The 17,287-nt window shown below is 40.8% G+C and overlaps 1 protein-coding gene across 5 annotated transcripts in view; it reads left to right on the plus strand.

The window, feature by feature from the left end:
* Positions 1 to 7,022: 7,022 nt before the first annotated feature.
* BICC1 (BicC family RNA binding protein 1) overlaps positions 7,023 to 17,287 on the plus strand; it is a 246,175-nt gene continuing 235,910 nt past the window's right edge. For all 5 annotated transcript variants that reach the window (XR_004972200.1, XM_036336793.1, XM_036336794.1 and 2 more), the window contains exon 1: positions 7,023 to 7,428. Coding sequence is in view for 4 of the 5 variants with exons in the window: in XM_036336793.1 (XP_036192686.1) it covers positions 7,239 to 7,428 (190 nt within the window). In the remaining variant the exon portion in view is untranslated. The remainder of the gene's footprint in view (positions 7,429 to 17,287) is intronic.

Here is a 17,287-nt window from a genome sequence, read left to right on the forward strand (position 1 = left end):
CTAACTGGTTTGGCTCAGTGGATAGAGTGTCGGCCTGCGGACTCAAGGGTCCCAGGTTCGATTCCGGTCAAGGGCATGTACCTTGGTTGCGGGCACATCGCCAGTGGGGAGTGTGCAGGAGACAGCTGATTGATGGTTCTCTCTCATCGATGTTTCTAACTCTCTATCCCTCTCCCTTCCTCTATGTAAAAAATCAATAAAATATATATATTTTTAAAAAGGGAATTAATTAGCGGAGATATTTTAATATTGCTATTTGCCCTTTCTCTATAATAGAAGTGTGAGAGATGAAAGGAAATTAGTAAAATGTATATGAAAATAATATATAAATTTATTAATAAACAATAACAAAAGGATATAACAACAACAGAGGCATATAAAAACGACAAAAACATGATATGAAAACAACAAAAACATGATATAAAAACAACAGTGATGCAAACAATGACTGATAAAGTGATTAAACTTATTCTCAAATCAATACAAACATATATGAAATATAATTAACAGCGTCCAACAAATTATAAATACTCAATAAATATTAGGCATTATTATTAGTCTGAATAGACACTAGCATTGCACATGGTATGCATCTTCTTTTACTACTTCATTTATGTTTATTTCAAATAAGCCTTCTCCTAGAACCAACTCTAAAGGCATTAAGATAGAATATCTACTATTTTACTGCTTTTAACTTAACATTGTAGGAAAAACTTATATGATATTAGAATATTTGCTTAAGAGCAAACAGATCTCCAAAATATACTGTGTCGTACCATGGCTATGTAGATTTTTGGCCAAAAATTTTCAGTAAAATGTTAAAATGAAAAAAATGTGTTTTTTTTGTTTTTTTTTTTTTGTTTTTTTGTGGATAATGCTTTGCTGAAAACCAGCTTTTAAAAATAAATTTTAAGCATATGTTTGCCCAACTTTATTTTTCTTTGAGTTTTTGAGTCTCACTTTCTTGAACTGTGAACTAAGAGGACTGGACCAGATAATCTTTCAGATTCAACAGTGATGATTCTAAGTTTATTTTCATGTAATATGGCACTCTAATCAATTTTTCTTATTTCTCTAGGCCTCTGTTTCCTTAGGTGTAAAGTGAGAAGATAATGTTCCTATCTATCAACTGCTTTTAATTCTAGCATTAGAGGTTGTTTGTTTGTTTGTTTTATTGACACTATTACAGATATCCTCTATTCCCCCCCCCCTTCCACTCTCTCTAAAAAATAAAAAAAAATCAATGGAAAAAATATCCTCTGTTTCCTTAGGTGTAAAGTAAGAAGATTACCAACAGGTGAGGGTTCACAACAACAACAAAAGTTCCCAGAGAAGTTATTTTTCATCTAATGACCACTAAATCACATTTAGACATGGATTTCTAAAGTAAATGTAAGATAACACTCACTTCTTGTTTTTGTAAATCTCATGGATTTTCACATTTTGTGAATCTGAAGATTTAATGTTAGTTATTTAAAATTTTCCAAGTAATTTTTCTTTTTGAGAACTTTCTCCATAAAATCTATCTATCTATCTATCTATCTATCTATCTATCTATCATCTATCATCTATCTATCTATAATTGATTACCTGACATCTGATCTGTCCCTATACTTTGAAATAAGAAGATAAAGACAAACAAGGCAAATATGCTTTATGAAAACAAAAAGATTGTCAATTACTATGCCAACCATGATTCAATTTTTGTAGAAAGAGCACAGGATTAGAAGTTGTGAATTCAAGGTTCTTTTCTTTATTTATCATTTCAATAATGATATTACCAGCATTTGTGATTTCATTAGCTTTTCTAAAAGTTATGTAGCAATATGGTGTAAAGAATCAAATTGTTCCAGAAGACTTGTATAACAACCAGAAGCACCATACGCCTTCCCTGTTTTCCATTTTCTACAGGCAACCACTTCCAACACTTTTAGCTTGATTCTATTTTTACTTCCATATTTCCAAATAACATGCTTATGTTGCCACTTCTTGATTTTTAAACAGTTTTAGTCATTATCTATGGATGTTACCCTAAAGCAGATGCTGTGTCACTTTTTCACCACTGCCTCACCCCATCTGCACTTTAAAATCCCCCAAATTCCTAATCTCGTTATATTGATAATTTAGTTTTGATCAGCATTCATGGTTTACATGAGCACAACTACATAAAGATTAATTATAGCTCAGCCATGTAATATACTCTACTTTGACTTTGCTGTGTAATATTTTGTTGTAGGTACTTGGAGTTATTGTCTTTATTTTTTGTACCATAGTTTTCTATGAACAAAACATGAACTTAACCCTAAAGTCTCCACCAACTGTCTTAATCTCTTTTGAGTATGTTTTTTTACTTTTGAAGAAGTCTATTTAATCTAGAAGAAATCTGTCCTGACACTTCTGACCTATTCCAATTTTTTTCTCCTTTCATCGTCATCCCGAGGAACCCCTTTGCCTCTATCTCTTTTTTTCTGTGTTCCATGTTTTTCTCTTCATCAGGATTTACTCTCTTGTTTTGGTGGCACACAGTCTTCAGTAGCTGGCTCAGGTAGAATATAAGGAAAGAATCTTTTTTGAGACCTCCCATACCTTGGAATGAATCTGTCCTCATGTTTGATAGTTGTGCTGGATATGTACTTCTATGTTGGAAATTACTTTCCATCAGGCACTGCTCCATTGCCTTTTAGCTCCTGGTGTTTCATCTACTTGGCAGGACTCTTATGTTTTCTCTGTGCCTGCTCACAAGAAGCTTAGCACTGGTGGAGAAAGTCAGGGCAAGAAGGCTGGTCCCATTACAAACTTATGGTTACCAACATCAACTGGACTCTCAATAGTAGCATTTCATTCTTTTACAGATGCAAAGATGATTTAGAAATCTCTGTAAACAAATAAACAAGTAAACAAAAATGAAACCTTTCTACTTCCCTCAAACCTCCAGCAGCTCTCCTTCCTCTACACTTTCAACAGATACCTTTGTACTTTGACTCTTTTGGGAAAAATAAAAGCCATCAGATTAGATTCCCTTGTGTTCTAGGAATGAAACCTGCAAACTGACCTATATTTATACCAACCTGTTTATCATCTGATGAGCTATATCTCGTCTACTTGTTCATGCTTTTAAAGCCTTGTGATATTGATTTCTTCTATACAGTGGGGCCTTGCCTTACGAGTGTCCCGACTAACGAGTTTTTTGAGATACCAGCTGTCTCTCCGCTGATTTTTTGCATTGAGTTGATAGAGTAATTTGAGTTAACGAGCTCCTTAACGAGCTCGGTCTTAGAACGAATTAAACTCGTAAGTCAAGGCCCCACTGTATATGTATTAGATCAGTCACCCAAGCTACCAGCCAACCAGCCCAATAAACAACGAAGAGTTCTTCCTCTACCCATGTTATCCTTCAGCTATTGCTCTCTCTTCCCATTCTCAGGCAAACTTCTCCCAAATTGTTGTCTTTGTTCCTTATTTCGTTAGCTATGTTCAGTCTTTCACCACTCTTTCTGGCTTTCTTGTTAAGATCCCAGTGACCTCCATCAAAGTGTTTTGACCTCCCTTATTGTTAAAATATGATCATACTTTCCTTTTTGAAATAGTCTTTTTTTCCTGGGTATGCATGACAAAACTTTGTTTTGTTTTTCCTCTCTTACTAACTCCCTCTATCTATCTCCTTTCCCATTATACTGCTATCTACTGTGAGAATTTGTGAAAGATTCTTTCCTTGATTCTCTTTTCTTCTTGTTTATTTTCCTAGACAGTCCTACCCATGCATATGGTTAGAATGACCACCTACAAACAACACATTTGAATCTCTAGCCAAGATCTCTTTTTTCTCAACTCCAGACCCATATATCCAACTGCTTACTTGACATACCTCCTTGGGGGTATGAATAGCACTTCAAACCCAGTATGTCCAATTCAAGTTCATCTTTCGTCCAATGTAGTAAGCTCTGTCCCAGTGTTTCCTATTGCACTCAATGGAACCCATCTCTCTACAATTATGTTAGCCAGGCACTTAAGAGTTATTCTTGAATTTCCCTCTCTATCACCCCATTCTGAATCCATCGCCAATCTACTTGGTGATATTTACCATAAAAATATTTCTCAAATCCTTTCACGCCTCTCCCTTTTCACCACTCTAGGTAAGCTACTAGCAACATCTATTATTTAAACTACCTAAATAGTCTCTTAATTGGTTCAACTACTTCTGTCCTCGTCCTTCACCTGTTTTCTATACTATAGCCACAGTCATTTAAAATAAACACTAATCTGAGTACATCATCTGCAGTGGTTCTCAACCTTCTGGCCCTTTAAGTACAGTTCCTCATGTTGTGACCCAACCATAATATTATTTTCATTGCTACTTCATAACGGTAATGTTGCTACTGTTATGAATCGTAATGTAAATATCTGATATGCAGGATGGTCTTAGGCGACCCCTGTCAAAGGGTTGTTCGACCGCCAAAGGGGCCGCGACCCACAGGTTGAGAACCACTGACTTAGAGCCATACAGGTGGCTTCTTTCTATCTAAGGATAAAGATAAAAATTCCTTAACTTGGCTTATAGGGCTTACATGATCTACTCCTTACTTATTTTTCCTGCCTTTGTTAGCACCATCTAATGGTTTGTTTTCTTGTGCCAGCTATGGTGCTCTTCTTTCAGTTTCTCCATAGAAGAATGCATACTGCCTCCTTCAACCACAGGATCCTTGCTTATGCCGATCCTATTGAGAGCCAATGTAGATTAGTGGCTAAGTACAGAGCACCTGACGTCTAATTTCCAAGGAAGACTGCTTGGGTTCTAATCCAAATTTTACAACATAGTTGGTTGTGCAACCTTGGGTCAGTTATTTTAGCTTCCATGCCTCAGTTTCCTCCACTGAAAAACAAGGATAATTGTAGGGATGTTATGACTGAACGATCATTTGCAGGGAAGGTTCTTCCCCTTTCTTGCCTAGTTAATTTCTTTTAAAAATACATTTTTATTGTTTTTAGAGAGGAAGGGAGAGATAGAAACATCAATGATGAGAGAGAATCATAGATTGGCTGCCTCCTGCACCCCAATTCCTCCACTGGGGATCCACCCTGCAACCCTGGCATGTGCCCTGACTAGGAATCAAACCATCTCTTGGTTCATAGGTCGACGCTCAACCACAGAGCCACACCGGCCGGGCTCTTGCCTGGTTCATTTCTGTGCAAACTTCCATTTTCAGCTCCAGAGTCACTGTCTTTGAGAAGCCTCCACTGACTTCTCTGAGGTCAAGCCAATTACTCCATGATAAGATTTCTCATATCCAGAGTCTCTTATTTGTAATGCTTAATATAGGTGCAATTTAATATTTTCTGAGCAAGTTTATTTATTTTTGCTCAACATTCTATCTTTCTCACTAGAACATCAGCTTCAGGAATGAAGTTTGCTTTTGGTCACCATTCTTTGGGCCTAATTCAGTGCTCGGCATGTAGTACATTCCCATAAAATCTTTATTGCCAGAACAGACGGTAAATATCCCTGATGCTAGGCTCCTTGATAACTTCTTTTGGTGCTTGAATTCGTGCTTTGCACAGCAATTAATGAGTTCAGAACATACCGAGGTGAATCAAGCAGTTAGCTTGTACTTCCTGCACCTGGTCTTCAGCAGGTGAGCAAGCAGGAGGGTTCTCTGCTCAACAAGGCAGGTTTTTGTGAAGATTAGGTGTTAAAACACACACCTGGGTTTGATTCTTGTCTTTGTTATCTGTTGCTGTGTGACCTTAGTCCTGTCTTTTGACTTCCCATAGCCTCAGTTTTCTCCTCTGTCAGTTACAGCATAGTACCCAGCCAGTCAATTGTTAACTAGGCAATTGAACCCATAAGACTTCTGATTAACCTCAAGCATGGTACACGATTATGCATGGCCCCTCGCCAATGAGATGGCTTGCCTCTCATGTGTGTTAGTAAGCTTCCCCCTGGGGGGACAAACTACTATCCCATCCCTCCCTTCAAAAAAAGTAAAATTGTTGTGCTTTTGGTCACAAACCAAAAGAGAGTATGAATCAGTATTAAATGGGAAAATAGAGTTCCAAGGGCATCCCTAGTGCAAACAAGTTTCTTCTTTCCTGGTACTTCAAGTTTGAGGGTAGCAATGGGAGGGCTGGCCAGGGCAGGTAGGATCAGAGGTTCATTTCTGGTAGTCATCTGTGAGACACTGATCTCGAGAACAGAGAAGAGCCCCCAGCCCCTGACAGGAGAGTCAGGGATCAGAAAACCACCATTGCGATCTCAGAGCCTTTTTTCCCCCCTCCTGCTCCCTCCCTCCCCTCTGCTTTTTTTTTTTTTTTTTTCATAATAAGCTGAATCCATTCCTTGGGAATCACATCGAAAGTGACCCCGTCATTATTCAAGAAAACATTCCCTTTCCTCGCCATAAAAAGAGTAAGCCTCGTGTCCACCTCGTGTGCAGCTGGCCACTTTGCTGCATGAGAGGAGCGATCTGATTTTGAGCCCTTAGTGGAGGAATGAACTGCATGGAGGCAATGACCACAGTGATGTCTGAGAGATGGGCATTGATTGCTTCTTCCGCAAGCCTTCTCTCTTCTCCCTGCTGTTCCCAACGTGTGGGATGGACTGGGGTTCTGGGTTTTAGGGTGTAGTAGCCTGTTGTGTGTAAGTAGAAGGGAAACTGCGTGTGCACTTCGTGTGCGTTCAGGAGGGTGCTGTGCTTGGACCTGGAGAGCGTCTGTGTTTGAAGAACTAGGAAAGTACGTGTGTGGGACAAGATCTATACGTTTAAGTGCAGAAAAGAGGTCGTTCGTACGCGGTGAGCGAGTGTGCGCGAGTAAGCACAAGCGCCAGGGGCCGCCCGCCCGCGCGCGCGTCCGCCCGCCCGCCGGGCTCCCGTGGGCCGGCCGGGCCAATGAGCGCGCGGCTGCGGCGGCGGCGGGCGGGGAGGGAGCGCCGGGCTCCGCGGATGGATGCGCGGGCGGCGCGGCGCGCTCATTTGGCGCGGGCGTTGCTGGCTGGGGGCGGTGCAGCCACTGGCCCGAGACCGCGGCCGGGACCCGGGGCGGCGGGCGGCGTGGGCGGCGCCCGGGGCTGGGATGCGCCGGGGACTCCGTGGCGGCGGCGTCGGTGGCGGCGTGGGCGGCTGCGGGCGGACGAGGTAGCGCCGCGGCGCGGGGAGCCAGACGAGCCCGGCCGGCGAGCGGAGGCGGCGGCGGCGCAGGCACAGCGGCGGCCGCAGCCGGAGCCCGAGCGCCGCGCGCCCACCATGGCCGCCCAGGGCGAGCCCGGCTACCTGGCGGCGCAGTCGGACCCGGGCTCCAACAGCGAGCGCAGCACCGACTCGCCCCTGCCTGGCTCCGAGGACGACCTTGTCGCCGGGGCGCCCCTGCACAGCCCGGAGTGGAGCGAGGAGCGCTTCCGCGTGGACAGGAAGAAACTTGAGGCCATGTTACAAGGTGGGCATCCCCCCGCGTTCTCGGACTCCCTGTTTGCGCCCCCCAACTCCTTTCCGGACATCCCTGCCGCGCGCCCCAGCGCCCGCCTCTCCGGCCCAGAGCCGATTTCGTTCCCGGGTCCCCTTCCCTGCGGAGCCTGGGGACACCCGGGGAATAGAGATCTAGCGGGACTCTCCGCCCTCCCACGCCTCTCAGGTCTCTAGGCACCGGGAACCCTCTGCTAACTTGCCGGCTTCAGAGAAGCCTGAGGCCGGGTTTGTGCCGGCGCGCCCAAGTGGCACTTTGGAGATGCCAGCTTTAGCCCGGACACCTGGGCTGTGCCATCCGGACCCACTCAGACCGCACAGACTGTGTGATTCTCTCCCCACTCGCTGGCAGCTTTGAACCCTAGCTCTGTCTCTCTCTGTTTCTCTCTTTCCTCTTGTCAGTATCCACTTCCTCCAGCTGAGGGGCCTTGTCTGGCTATTGGAAAACTCCCTGCAGATGTCAAGGCTTAAGACAGGCGTTCCCGCCCCCCATCCTCCACCCTGGAGTAAGAGGGGCCGGGATGGGGGTGAGCATCCAAAGCTGGGGCTTGTGTCAGGGCAGTGGTGCTGGGTTGGAGGACAGTGTGTGTTCATCTCCTGACAGCTTATAAAACACATCTTGAGCTACACTAAGTTCATAAAAATTTTCCTGTACTTTGGGTGTCTGACTATGTCTTTCACAACTTGTTTTTTTTTTTTTTTTTTTTTTAACTCCCTAGTTTCTTTGGTACTTCCCGAGGCATCACAGCTTGAACCATGTTGGACTGGAAACACATTCTGTGTTTTAAGGGGAGGATTGGAGTTCTCAGAGTGATTGCTAAAATGTCCAAGGTCATTTTGCCATTCTTAAAATGGTAATTACTAGCTTAACTGCAGCCATGGATGTGGCTTATTTCCTTCACGTGGAGTGATAGGCATTTTGAATGACTGTCATACAGTACTGTAAAGGACCAGGCAGGCCTTAGTTTCACTAAGGGTGAGTAGTGGATTCATTCAGTAGCTAGTGTCCTTATAACAAGGGAGCATTGGAGCCTTCCAACTTTTTTTTTGTGTGTGGCTTTATGCATAACTTACTTTGACTTTATCAGTCAATGCATCGCAATATGGGAGCTATTTAGCCTCTGGAAATGCAGTGGCTTTTTAGAACATTTAAGCAGGTTATTTTAAGAGAGAACAACATGTTTTCCAAAACAATAACTTGGTGGAAACAAATAGCAGGAGTGTTTGGCAGACGTTTTTGGATGAGCTACAAATTCATCTCCCTTGCTGCTTATTTTTATTGATAAACATCCCTAGTGCTTGTCATGTCTCTCACTCTTCCTCTCTTTCCCCCCCTTAAATTATGTGACTTTAGGAGAGTTACTACTGCGATAAACGATTCAAATAAGAATATTGCCAAGTAGATCTGGAAATTAAAGCCCCAGTTGCATTTCGATAACCCATTTTAGTTATTTTGTTTGTTTTATGAATTTTTTTGACCTAGTTTCTGGTTATAAAACAAAATGTTACACTTATTCAGAAAAAATATTGCTGTGTGATTGTTTGGATTTAACTGATAGACCACATATCCTCCTGTTCAACAAGTTTCCAGTTTGCTTTCTGCATGAATTCGGAGTGATGGTGGCGCTTCTAATAATACTCCGTCTTCCTTACCTGTTTTTACCTGTGCACGTACAAATAACGACAGCGATGCTAGCTTCCAGGAAGCCCTCATGCATAACCTGAGCTTTAGAAGTGGATTTCTTTTTTGAAACAATTAATTTTCATTTAGAGAAAAATGAAATACAGGTGAGGCTTTTAGAAATTTTTTATTCGAAGGCTCTCCCCTTTGATACCGGTATTCTGTCATGAGATGGTTTAGTATTGCTTTGCAGTGATACTTTTTTTTTGTTTTTTGTTTTTTGTTTTTTTTTTACAGAAAATCTTAACAGAGTTAACCACCCAGTATGTAATAAAATATTCACATTTCTTCACCAGCCAATATGTAATAAAATATTCACATTTTAACCCCAAAGAATTCTCAAATGATTGAACATAGAGCTTTAACTTTCCAAAATTCCCAGTAAGTGAATTAAGCCATCGAAGAAAGTAAATTTTGAACGTGTTTGACAGTGGAACCAGTGCATAGTGTACCAGGCGTTTATGATGCATGGTTTCTAGTGTCACATTACATAGAACCACCAAGTTTGAAGGAACAAGACCAGTTTTCGGAACCAAACATAATCATGTGCCTTACTGCCTTATACCAGATGGTTGTAGTACATGTGGGCACTGGAATCTCACAGACCAAGGTTCAAATAAATCCCTATGGGGCATTGGGACAGTTCCTAGGCCTCTATTTGAGTTCGCTCATCTGTAAAATGGGACTGAAATTAGTACCTTACCCTTAGGATTTTAAGAATTAAAAGAGATCATGCCCAATAAGCTAAAACTTGTCACACTGGTAAATGATAAGAAATTAATATATATCAGTTTTATTATTATTAATACATATTACAATATAGATTTAAAAGATTTCTAGTGCCAATCACAATTTCTGACATATATTATATTCCTAAATAATGGGTCCAAAAGAACTTTGCAATTTTGTAATTGTAGAAATAAAACAGATATCAAGATAGCACTTTTCATTTGGAAAGTGCCAAGTAAGTGAAGTCTGCATTTGGTTGGGTTTCTGATTATTGTGAATTTGGATTTGCCATTTTTCTTTTCACAGTTGCCTTAAACTATGTGCAGGTTTCCAATTTAAATCAGGATAAATAAGATTATCTGCTTTTAAGTCTACATAGTGGGAATTGGCGATTGTAATGCTTGGAATTTGTTTCCAGAGAGAGTGTCCTGGGGGCAAGTTAATCTTTAATGGGTTGTATTTTTATTAGTAGAGAAATTCTTCTACGCAATGGACCAAAAATTCAGTGAGGTTAAAATATGGGCAATGGAGTAGTGGTCAAAGAAATGAAATACTATTCTTGGATGATCATTAAATTCCCACAGATTTGATATACATAAAACTATCAGAGAAAAATCACTAGTGTTTCTTTTCTTCTTTTTATTTTGCTTAATAACTACCTTGGAATAGCCATACAGAGTATTGGACATTTTTGCTCAAACCTAAATGAGTAATAAAATTTATCATCTTCAACAGTTTTGTAAATGGGAACTTACTTTCAAGTTTAGTTAAGGCTTTGATGGGTATGTTCAGTATTGGGATAGATACCATGGACAGCATTGTTTAAGGATAAAGAAAAATTGTTTTTAATTTATTTAATATTGCTCTTCAAAATTTAGATTTTACGCTCTATGTGAGATCATAGTGCTGATTCATTTAAGTTAGTTAAAATGAGAGTTTTGATATGTAAAGAGGGAGGAGAGGTATAGGGGGAAGTGTGGGAGAGGTAGAAAATAAATGGGTCAAGAGTCAGAAATAGTCTTTAGCTTGCCGGAGTCCTGAGAGGCAAAATGGACTTTGTATACTTTAACTCTTCTTTTTCATTTTCAGTCGTTGTTTACATCTTACGGTTATGCTTTTCTTTTTATGTTGAAAAAACTTGTATGTGTACAGTACAATGAAAAATTCCTACATCAAATTCAGAAGCCCAGGAATTTTCAAAGTTCTGAATCCCTTGAGTTTCATCATAGAAAGAAGGAAGTGTTAAAAGGGGGGAAATGTTCTGTTTTCATGAATTGAGGTTGACATCTGCTGGGCTTTTTGGATATTGCTGTTAATGACTTTAAAAACCACGTTGCATTTGTATAATAACAGGCACAACTGGGGTCATTTTCTGCTTGCTTGAACTAGCCACTGAGACAGCCTACCACACATTGATTAGAAGTAGAGCAGCAGTTATCTCTTTAATTTGACAAACTTCAGTGAAGATTGTCATATGCTTTGGTGAATACTCTCAGATCTTCTGCTGGGAGTAGGGAGAAATAAGCAAAAAGAAATGAAAATGGGAGTACTGGAAATGAATATAAATAAAAAGTAAGCTTACTATAGTTTTCTAGCTAATGTTTGATTAATGCTAATACACAACAAGAACAAATTACTTTATGAAGCTTAGTGGTTAAAAATACAGGGCTATGGGCCAGACCAGGATTTGAATCTTGGTGTTACCTTTCATTTTTTTATTTTATTGTTATTATTTTGTTATTTATCACCTGAGGATGTTTTTTTCATTGAATTTTTTTTTTTTTTTTTTTTAGAGCGTAGAAGGGAGGGAGGGAGGAAGAGAGAGAGAGAAACATTAATGTGAGAGAGACCCGTCAATTGGTTCCCTCTGCCCCAACTACGGACCCAAATGTGTACCCTTGATCAGAATCGAACCTATGACCCTTTTTTTTAATTAAAAATATATTTTATTGATTTTTTACAGAGAGGAAGGGAGAGGGATAGAGAGTTAGAAACATCAATGAGAGAGGAACATCGATCAGCTGCCTCCTGCACACTCCCCACTGGGGATGTGCCCGCAACCAAGGTACATGCCCTTGACCAGAATCGAACCTGGGACCCTTGAGCCCGTAGGCCGACGCTCTATCGCTGAGCCAAACAGGTCAGGGCGAACCTATGACCCTCTGGTTCAAAGGCTGACACTCTAACCACTGAACCAAACTAACCAGGGCTGGGCGTTACCTTTTAATAGGGAGCTAGGGAAAATTCATCACCTGCAGACTCATTTCTAAAAGGAGGTGTTGATAATAGTGCTTGCATCCTTAGGTAGTTGTGATAAGAGAATAAAGATGTATGTAAGACACCACAGTGCTGGCCACATAGGAAGTGCTGAATACATTAATAAAACCATATTCGCTATAAACTATAGTTCATAAAATTCACATTCTTGTATTGAAAATGAAAATCAAATATATTGGAACATGAATTAAGTGGTCTTATGATAAAACGGACAGTCACAGCTCTCAAAACATTATTATTGGCCTTTTCCCATTAGCTCACAGTGTCCCTCGTAAAGATGGTTGAGTACTTACTGAGTAAAAGCATATTAAACATGAGTGTGGAATTTTAGACTTTTCTCAGGATGGGAAGGCTTTATACCCCCCTTAGTTATAATTGTTCCTGCCTTGAGTATATTTCTTTCTTTGAACTGTCCTTAGCCATTCACTTCTGATATTTTTATGAAAGACTTATCAGCAAGATCAATGAATTTCCCTTCTAATATTTTGTTTCTCTGACCTTGTCATTCACTGATGTCTAGAAAGACGTTTTCAAAGAAAACGCTGTGCCCAGGCTAACGTGTTCTGTTTGCGCACTCGTAAGGTGGGGACAACGGTAGTGTCCCCTTCTGGGGATCCTGTGACCGTTGAATGAGAGACGATGCATGTGAAACCCTTAGCCCAGTGCCAGGCACATGGTGCTTATTAGTAAACGTTAGTGCAGCAGCCACACTGTGCCACGTGATGGGTAAAGGCTTCCAAACATTAGAAAGAAATGCTTGTCAGGTCTGTTTTGTGTTTTAAACTGCATAGTAATCCTTTTCTTTGCAGCGGTCGCCAGCCTTTTGGACCTCGCGGACCGCCAGCGAACCGAGGACCACCGGTTGGCGACCGCTGCTACGGGAAGAGTTGATTTATTTTTTAGTGAAAGACTTCTTCCTATTTGAAAACTCGTTAGGACAGTTATAGTTGAGTCAGAGAGCAGAACTGAAGGTTAAGATTACTTGGCAATCTAAATGAAAAACAACAACAAGAACCACCCGAGACTGTAGCTTGGCAGTAAGGCGCTCAGAAACTGCCATCAGACTGTCTTGGCTGGGGGTCCTAAGGGCGCCTCTCTGGAGACCTGTGAGGACAAAGTGAGGATGAAGCACGCTCAGTAACTGCTTGCACTCTCAGTAAATCCTAGCTCTGTGAAGACTTGGGGGGGGTTTGGGTTAGTTGATCATTGATGAGTTAAAACACTGGAAGGTTTGCCATATCAGTGAGTTTAACAGGCAGGAATGTATTTGGCTGCGATGAACAGAAAACCCAACACACAGTGGCTTAAACAAGCTGGGGTTATTTTCCTCAACTAACAAAACGTCTGAGGCCAAGCGGTCCAGGCCCCACAGCAAATGCCCTTCTTGCCACTGGTGTCCTGAGCCTGTGGCCTTTGGCCTCCGTTGTAGTCTGGCTGTGCTGTGCCTTGATTTGCCCTGTGGTCTGTGCAGGGAAAGAGAGGGAAACAAAAGTTGTTTTCTGTTCAAGATTTTGGCTATTTATGTGATAAAGGGTTCTCTGTCCTGGAACGTCCATCTGTATTTTCTTGGCCACTCTTCGCTGCAAGAGATTCTGGGAATGTAACTTCTCTTCCAGGTTCTCTAGAAGTAGGCAAGGAAGAAGGGTGTCCAAATGGATGCTGAGTGTTCTAAACCATTCTTTTCCTACATGGGCAGAGCAGAGGGCGTTGTGACAAAAATTTCAAGGTGTAAGGGAAGCAAAAGCTTACCTGTATTGGAGATTTAGGCCTGTATTGTTAATCCCTTGGAATTTAGATTATTTGGTAATATAAGTGGGCAGATTTCTTTCTTTCCTTTTTTTCTTTTTACATAATCGAGGAGTAAATCTCAATCCCAGAGAAGAAACACCTTTGTTCATATAAAGCTGTTCTCATCGTGTTACCCCTTTTACAGATACGACCTAGGACCACTGAGTTCTGTAACTGTCTTTTTATTTTCCCCTCCACAGTTTACTCCATAGCAAAAGTGGGGAGTGTGCAGGAGGCAGCTGAATCGATGTTTCTCACCCACTACCCATCACAATTTGCTTTTAGAATTCACAGATTCAGTGTAATTCAGGTCCTTTGGGTTTTTTTTTCGTGGATTCTTCACTGAAGTATAATTTGGCTAACAAAGTCAGAATTTGAGCAGAAGATGAAGTCAGTTTGGAGGCAGCTTGATAGTAGAATTATCAGATTTGTGCCATGTTTTGCTATTAGAAATGGTCCAGAATGACCATTATAATTAAATATAACAATTGGCTCATCCTGGGTTTATTCTAAATTATAGTTCTTAACGCATGGGATAATAGTGACCATGTAGATTCTTCTATGTAAAATGCCTATTAATAAACTACTGGAGATGAGGCACATTTTTAATACTAATTAATAATGGCTTCTGCAATGTGCGGGAATCATCTTGGCAAGAAACCCTTGTTTAGTTGCAAAAGCCACCACATTTGATTTTTAATCCTTGTAGTGCTAGCATTTAGGGCAGGGGTCCTCAAACTTTTTAAAGAGGGGGCCAGTTCACTGTCCCTCAGACTGTTGGAGGGCTGGACTACAGTTTTAAAAAAAACTATGAACAAATTCCTATGCACACACAGGCGGCAAAAACACCCGGTGGGCCGGATAAATGTTTTCAGAGGGCCGCATGTGGCCCGCGGGCCATAGTTTGAGGACCCCTGAAATTTTAGGGTGATATCTAAAATGCACAAACCATCGATACAAACATTATGTAGTTGTTATGAATCCATTTCCTCCCTATTAAGTGACTAATGACTATAGGCGATAAAATATATATGTTTGCAACAAGTATTAAATCCCACTCCCATTTAAGATACTGTCATATAGCCCTAACCGGTTTGGCTCAGTGGATAGAGTGTTGGCCTGCGGACTGAAGGGTCCCAAGTTCAATTCCGGTCAAGGGCATGTACCTTGGTTGTGGGCACATCCCCAGTGGGGAGTGTGCAGGAGGCAGCTGAATCGATGTTTCTCTCTCATAGATGTTTCTAACTCTTTATCCCTCTCCCTTCCTCTCTGTAAAAAATCAATAAGATATATTTAAAAAAAGATACTGGCATATAAAAATAAGATGATCACTTTCTAGCTACAAAGTAGTTTCTTTGTTATAGTGAATACAAAAACCACGTATTAGTCTGCATGTTGAGTTGATCTGGAACTTAACTGCAGCTTATGTATAGGGAGATGCGTAAACATAGGATTTGAATATTAGTCATTGCTTTTATTTCGGATTATGAAAATAATACAAACTTATTACAGAATACTTGGAAGTACAAACAGATGTAAAAAAGCAAAAGTCACCCCTAAGTCCCAAATCCTACATGAACCACTGATAACATTTTGGAAATTTTTTCCTGGTCTTTAAAAAATCTGCCTGCACGTAATGTATTTTTGTGATAGATATTGATATGCCATGTACAGTGTTAGGCTTTGGTGCGGCAGGCACAACTGAGGTAAATATAGCCTCTACCTTTGCGTGACTTGTGTCCCTTAAATTCTAAACTGGGATCGCACTTCCCTTCTTTTTCACTTCAGATTGCATCATGGGAATTTTATATTTCATTAAAGATTCTTGAAGAACATGGTTTTAGTGGTTGTATAATATTCCCTTTTGACATATCATACTTTGCTTAAACAGTACAGCATTTTGTAAACATTCTTAGTGGCTAGGGGCGGTGGGAAGAGCCTAATGTTTGTACTCCTCCTTCCTGAGATTGAGATCCCGGCTCTGTCATTTCTTGGTTGTGTGGCCGAGGTTCACTTTAATAACTTCTCTGAGCCTCAGCCCTCTGATCTCTAAAATTGGGGGTAAAAGTAGTTTCTAGGTTGTGAGCGTTAGAAATACTGTATGTAAAGCACCCGCCAGGGCCAGGTGCAGTGTGCATGCTTAAGAAATGGCAGGTAATGAAAATTAATGCTGCTGCCCCAAACACTTTTGCCTAACAACCTTTTTTTGCATCCTTGAGTATTCTCATAGGAAAAATTCTTACCAGTGGAGATTTTTGGGGCAAATGGCCTGGGCATTTTAAGGCTATTGATAAAGCTTGCCAACTTATTTTTGGGTAAGATTCATAGGTTAGGTAGAAGAGACAACAAATTTGCAGGGTATTTTTTCCTTGTACCTGTGATTCCCACAACCTGGTTTATTTGAGCTGGTGGTTGTAAGAAATTAGGAAGTAATTGAATTACCAGTTCAGAGTTAGAGTTCTGCTTGTTTCTTTTCCTGAAATTTTGAATAATGTCTATGTATCAATAGTTTGTAATATTTGTGTGCCTGAACATCACCTGAGGAGATGGTGCAAATGGCAAACTCTGGGCCTCTCTCAAGAGAGTCCAGTTTTGTAGGTTTGAGGGTTGTTAGTGGTGGCAGGAATCTGGATTTTGAGAAGAATCTTGTGTGCGTCACTGGTAGGTGGACACTTTGCAAAATGTTGCTAGATAGTGAGATGAAGATTGAAATTCAGATTCTCTGATTCCTTTTACTCTTGATGCTAGTACTTTCTCCATGTTATTCAGTCATCTTGAAGCATTTTAGTCTAGGAGCATAATTGGTAACTGGCATGTTGTTGCGAGTGGCTTGTGGTAAGAGACTTGGGGGAAGAGCACAGATGTATCCCTGTGGGAGGGATATATTGTCTTTATTACTGCACAGCAGGCTCAAAATACATCTAATTTTCTTTCAGATTCCCCTTACGTTAGGTAAAATGGACACCTACTTAGTATATGATGAAATAACTCAAAACCACAATTTTTTGTTATAGAAATTTAAAGAGTAATTTGAAAGGAGCTTTTATTTTTTTAAAATTTATTTATTGAATTTATTGGTGACATTGGTTAATAAAAATATATGGGTTTCAGGTGTACTGGCTATAATACATCATCTGTATATTGTATTGTGTGTTCACCACCCCAAGTCAAGTCTCCTTTTATCACCCCCTCTCCCCTCTTCTAATACCTTCCCCCACCCCCCTTTCCCTCTGGTAATCACCATACTTTTCTCAGTGTCTATGAGTTGTTGTTTTTTTTTTGCTTAATCCCTTTACCTTTTTTACCCAGTCCCCCAACCCCCTCCTCTCTGACAGCTATCAACCTGTTCTCTATGAGT

Source organism: Myotis myotis, unplaced genomic scaffold (assembly GCF_014108235.1).
Source record: "Myotis myotis isolate mMyoMyo1 unplaced genomic scaffold, mMyoMyo1.p scaffold_m19_p_15, whole genome shotgun sequence".
Classification (NCBI taxonomy): domain Eukaryota; kingdom Metazoa; phylum Chordata; class Mammalia; order Chiroptera; family Vespertilionidae; genus Myotis; species Myotis myotis.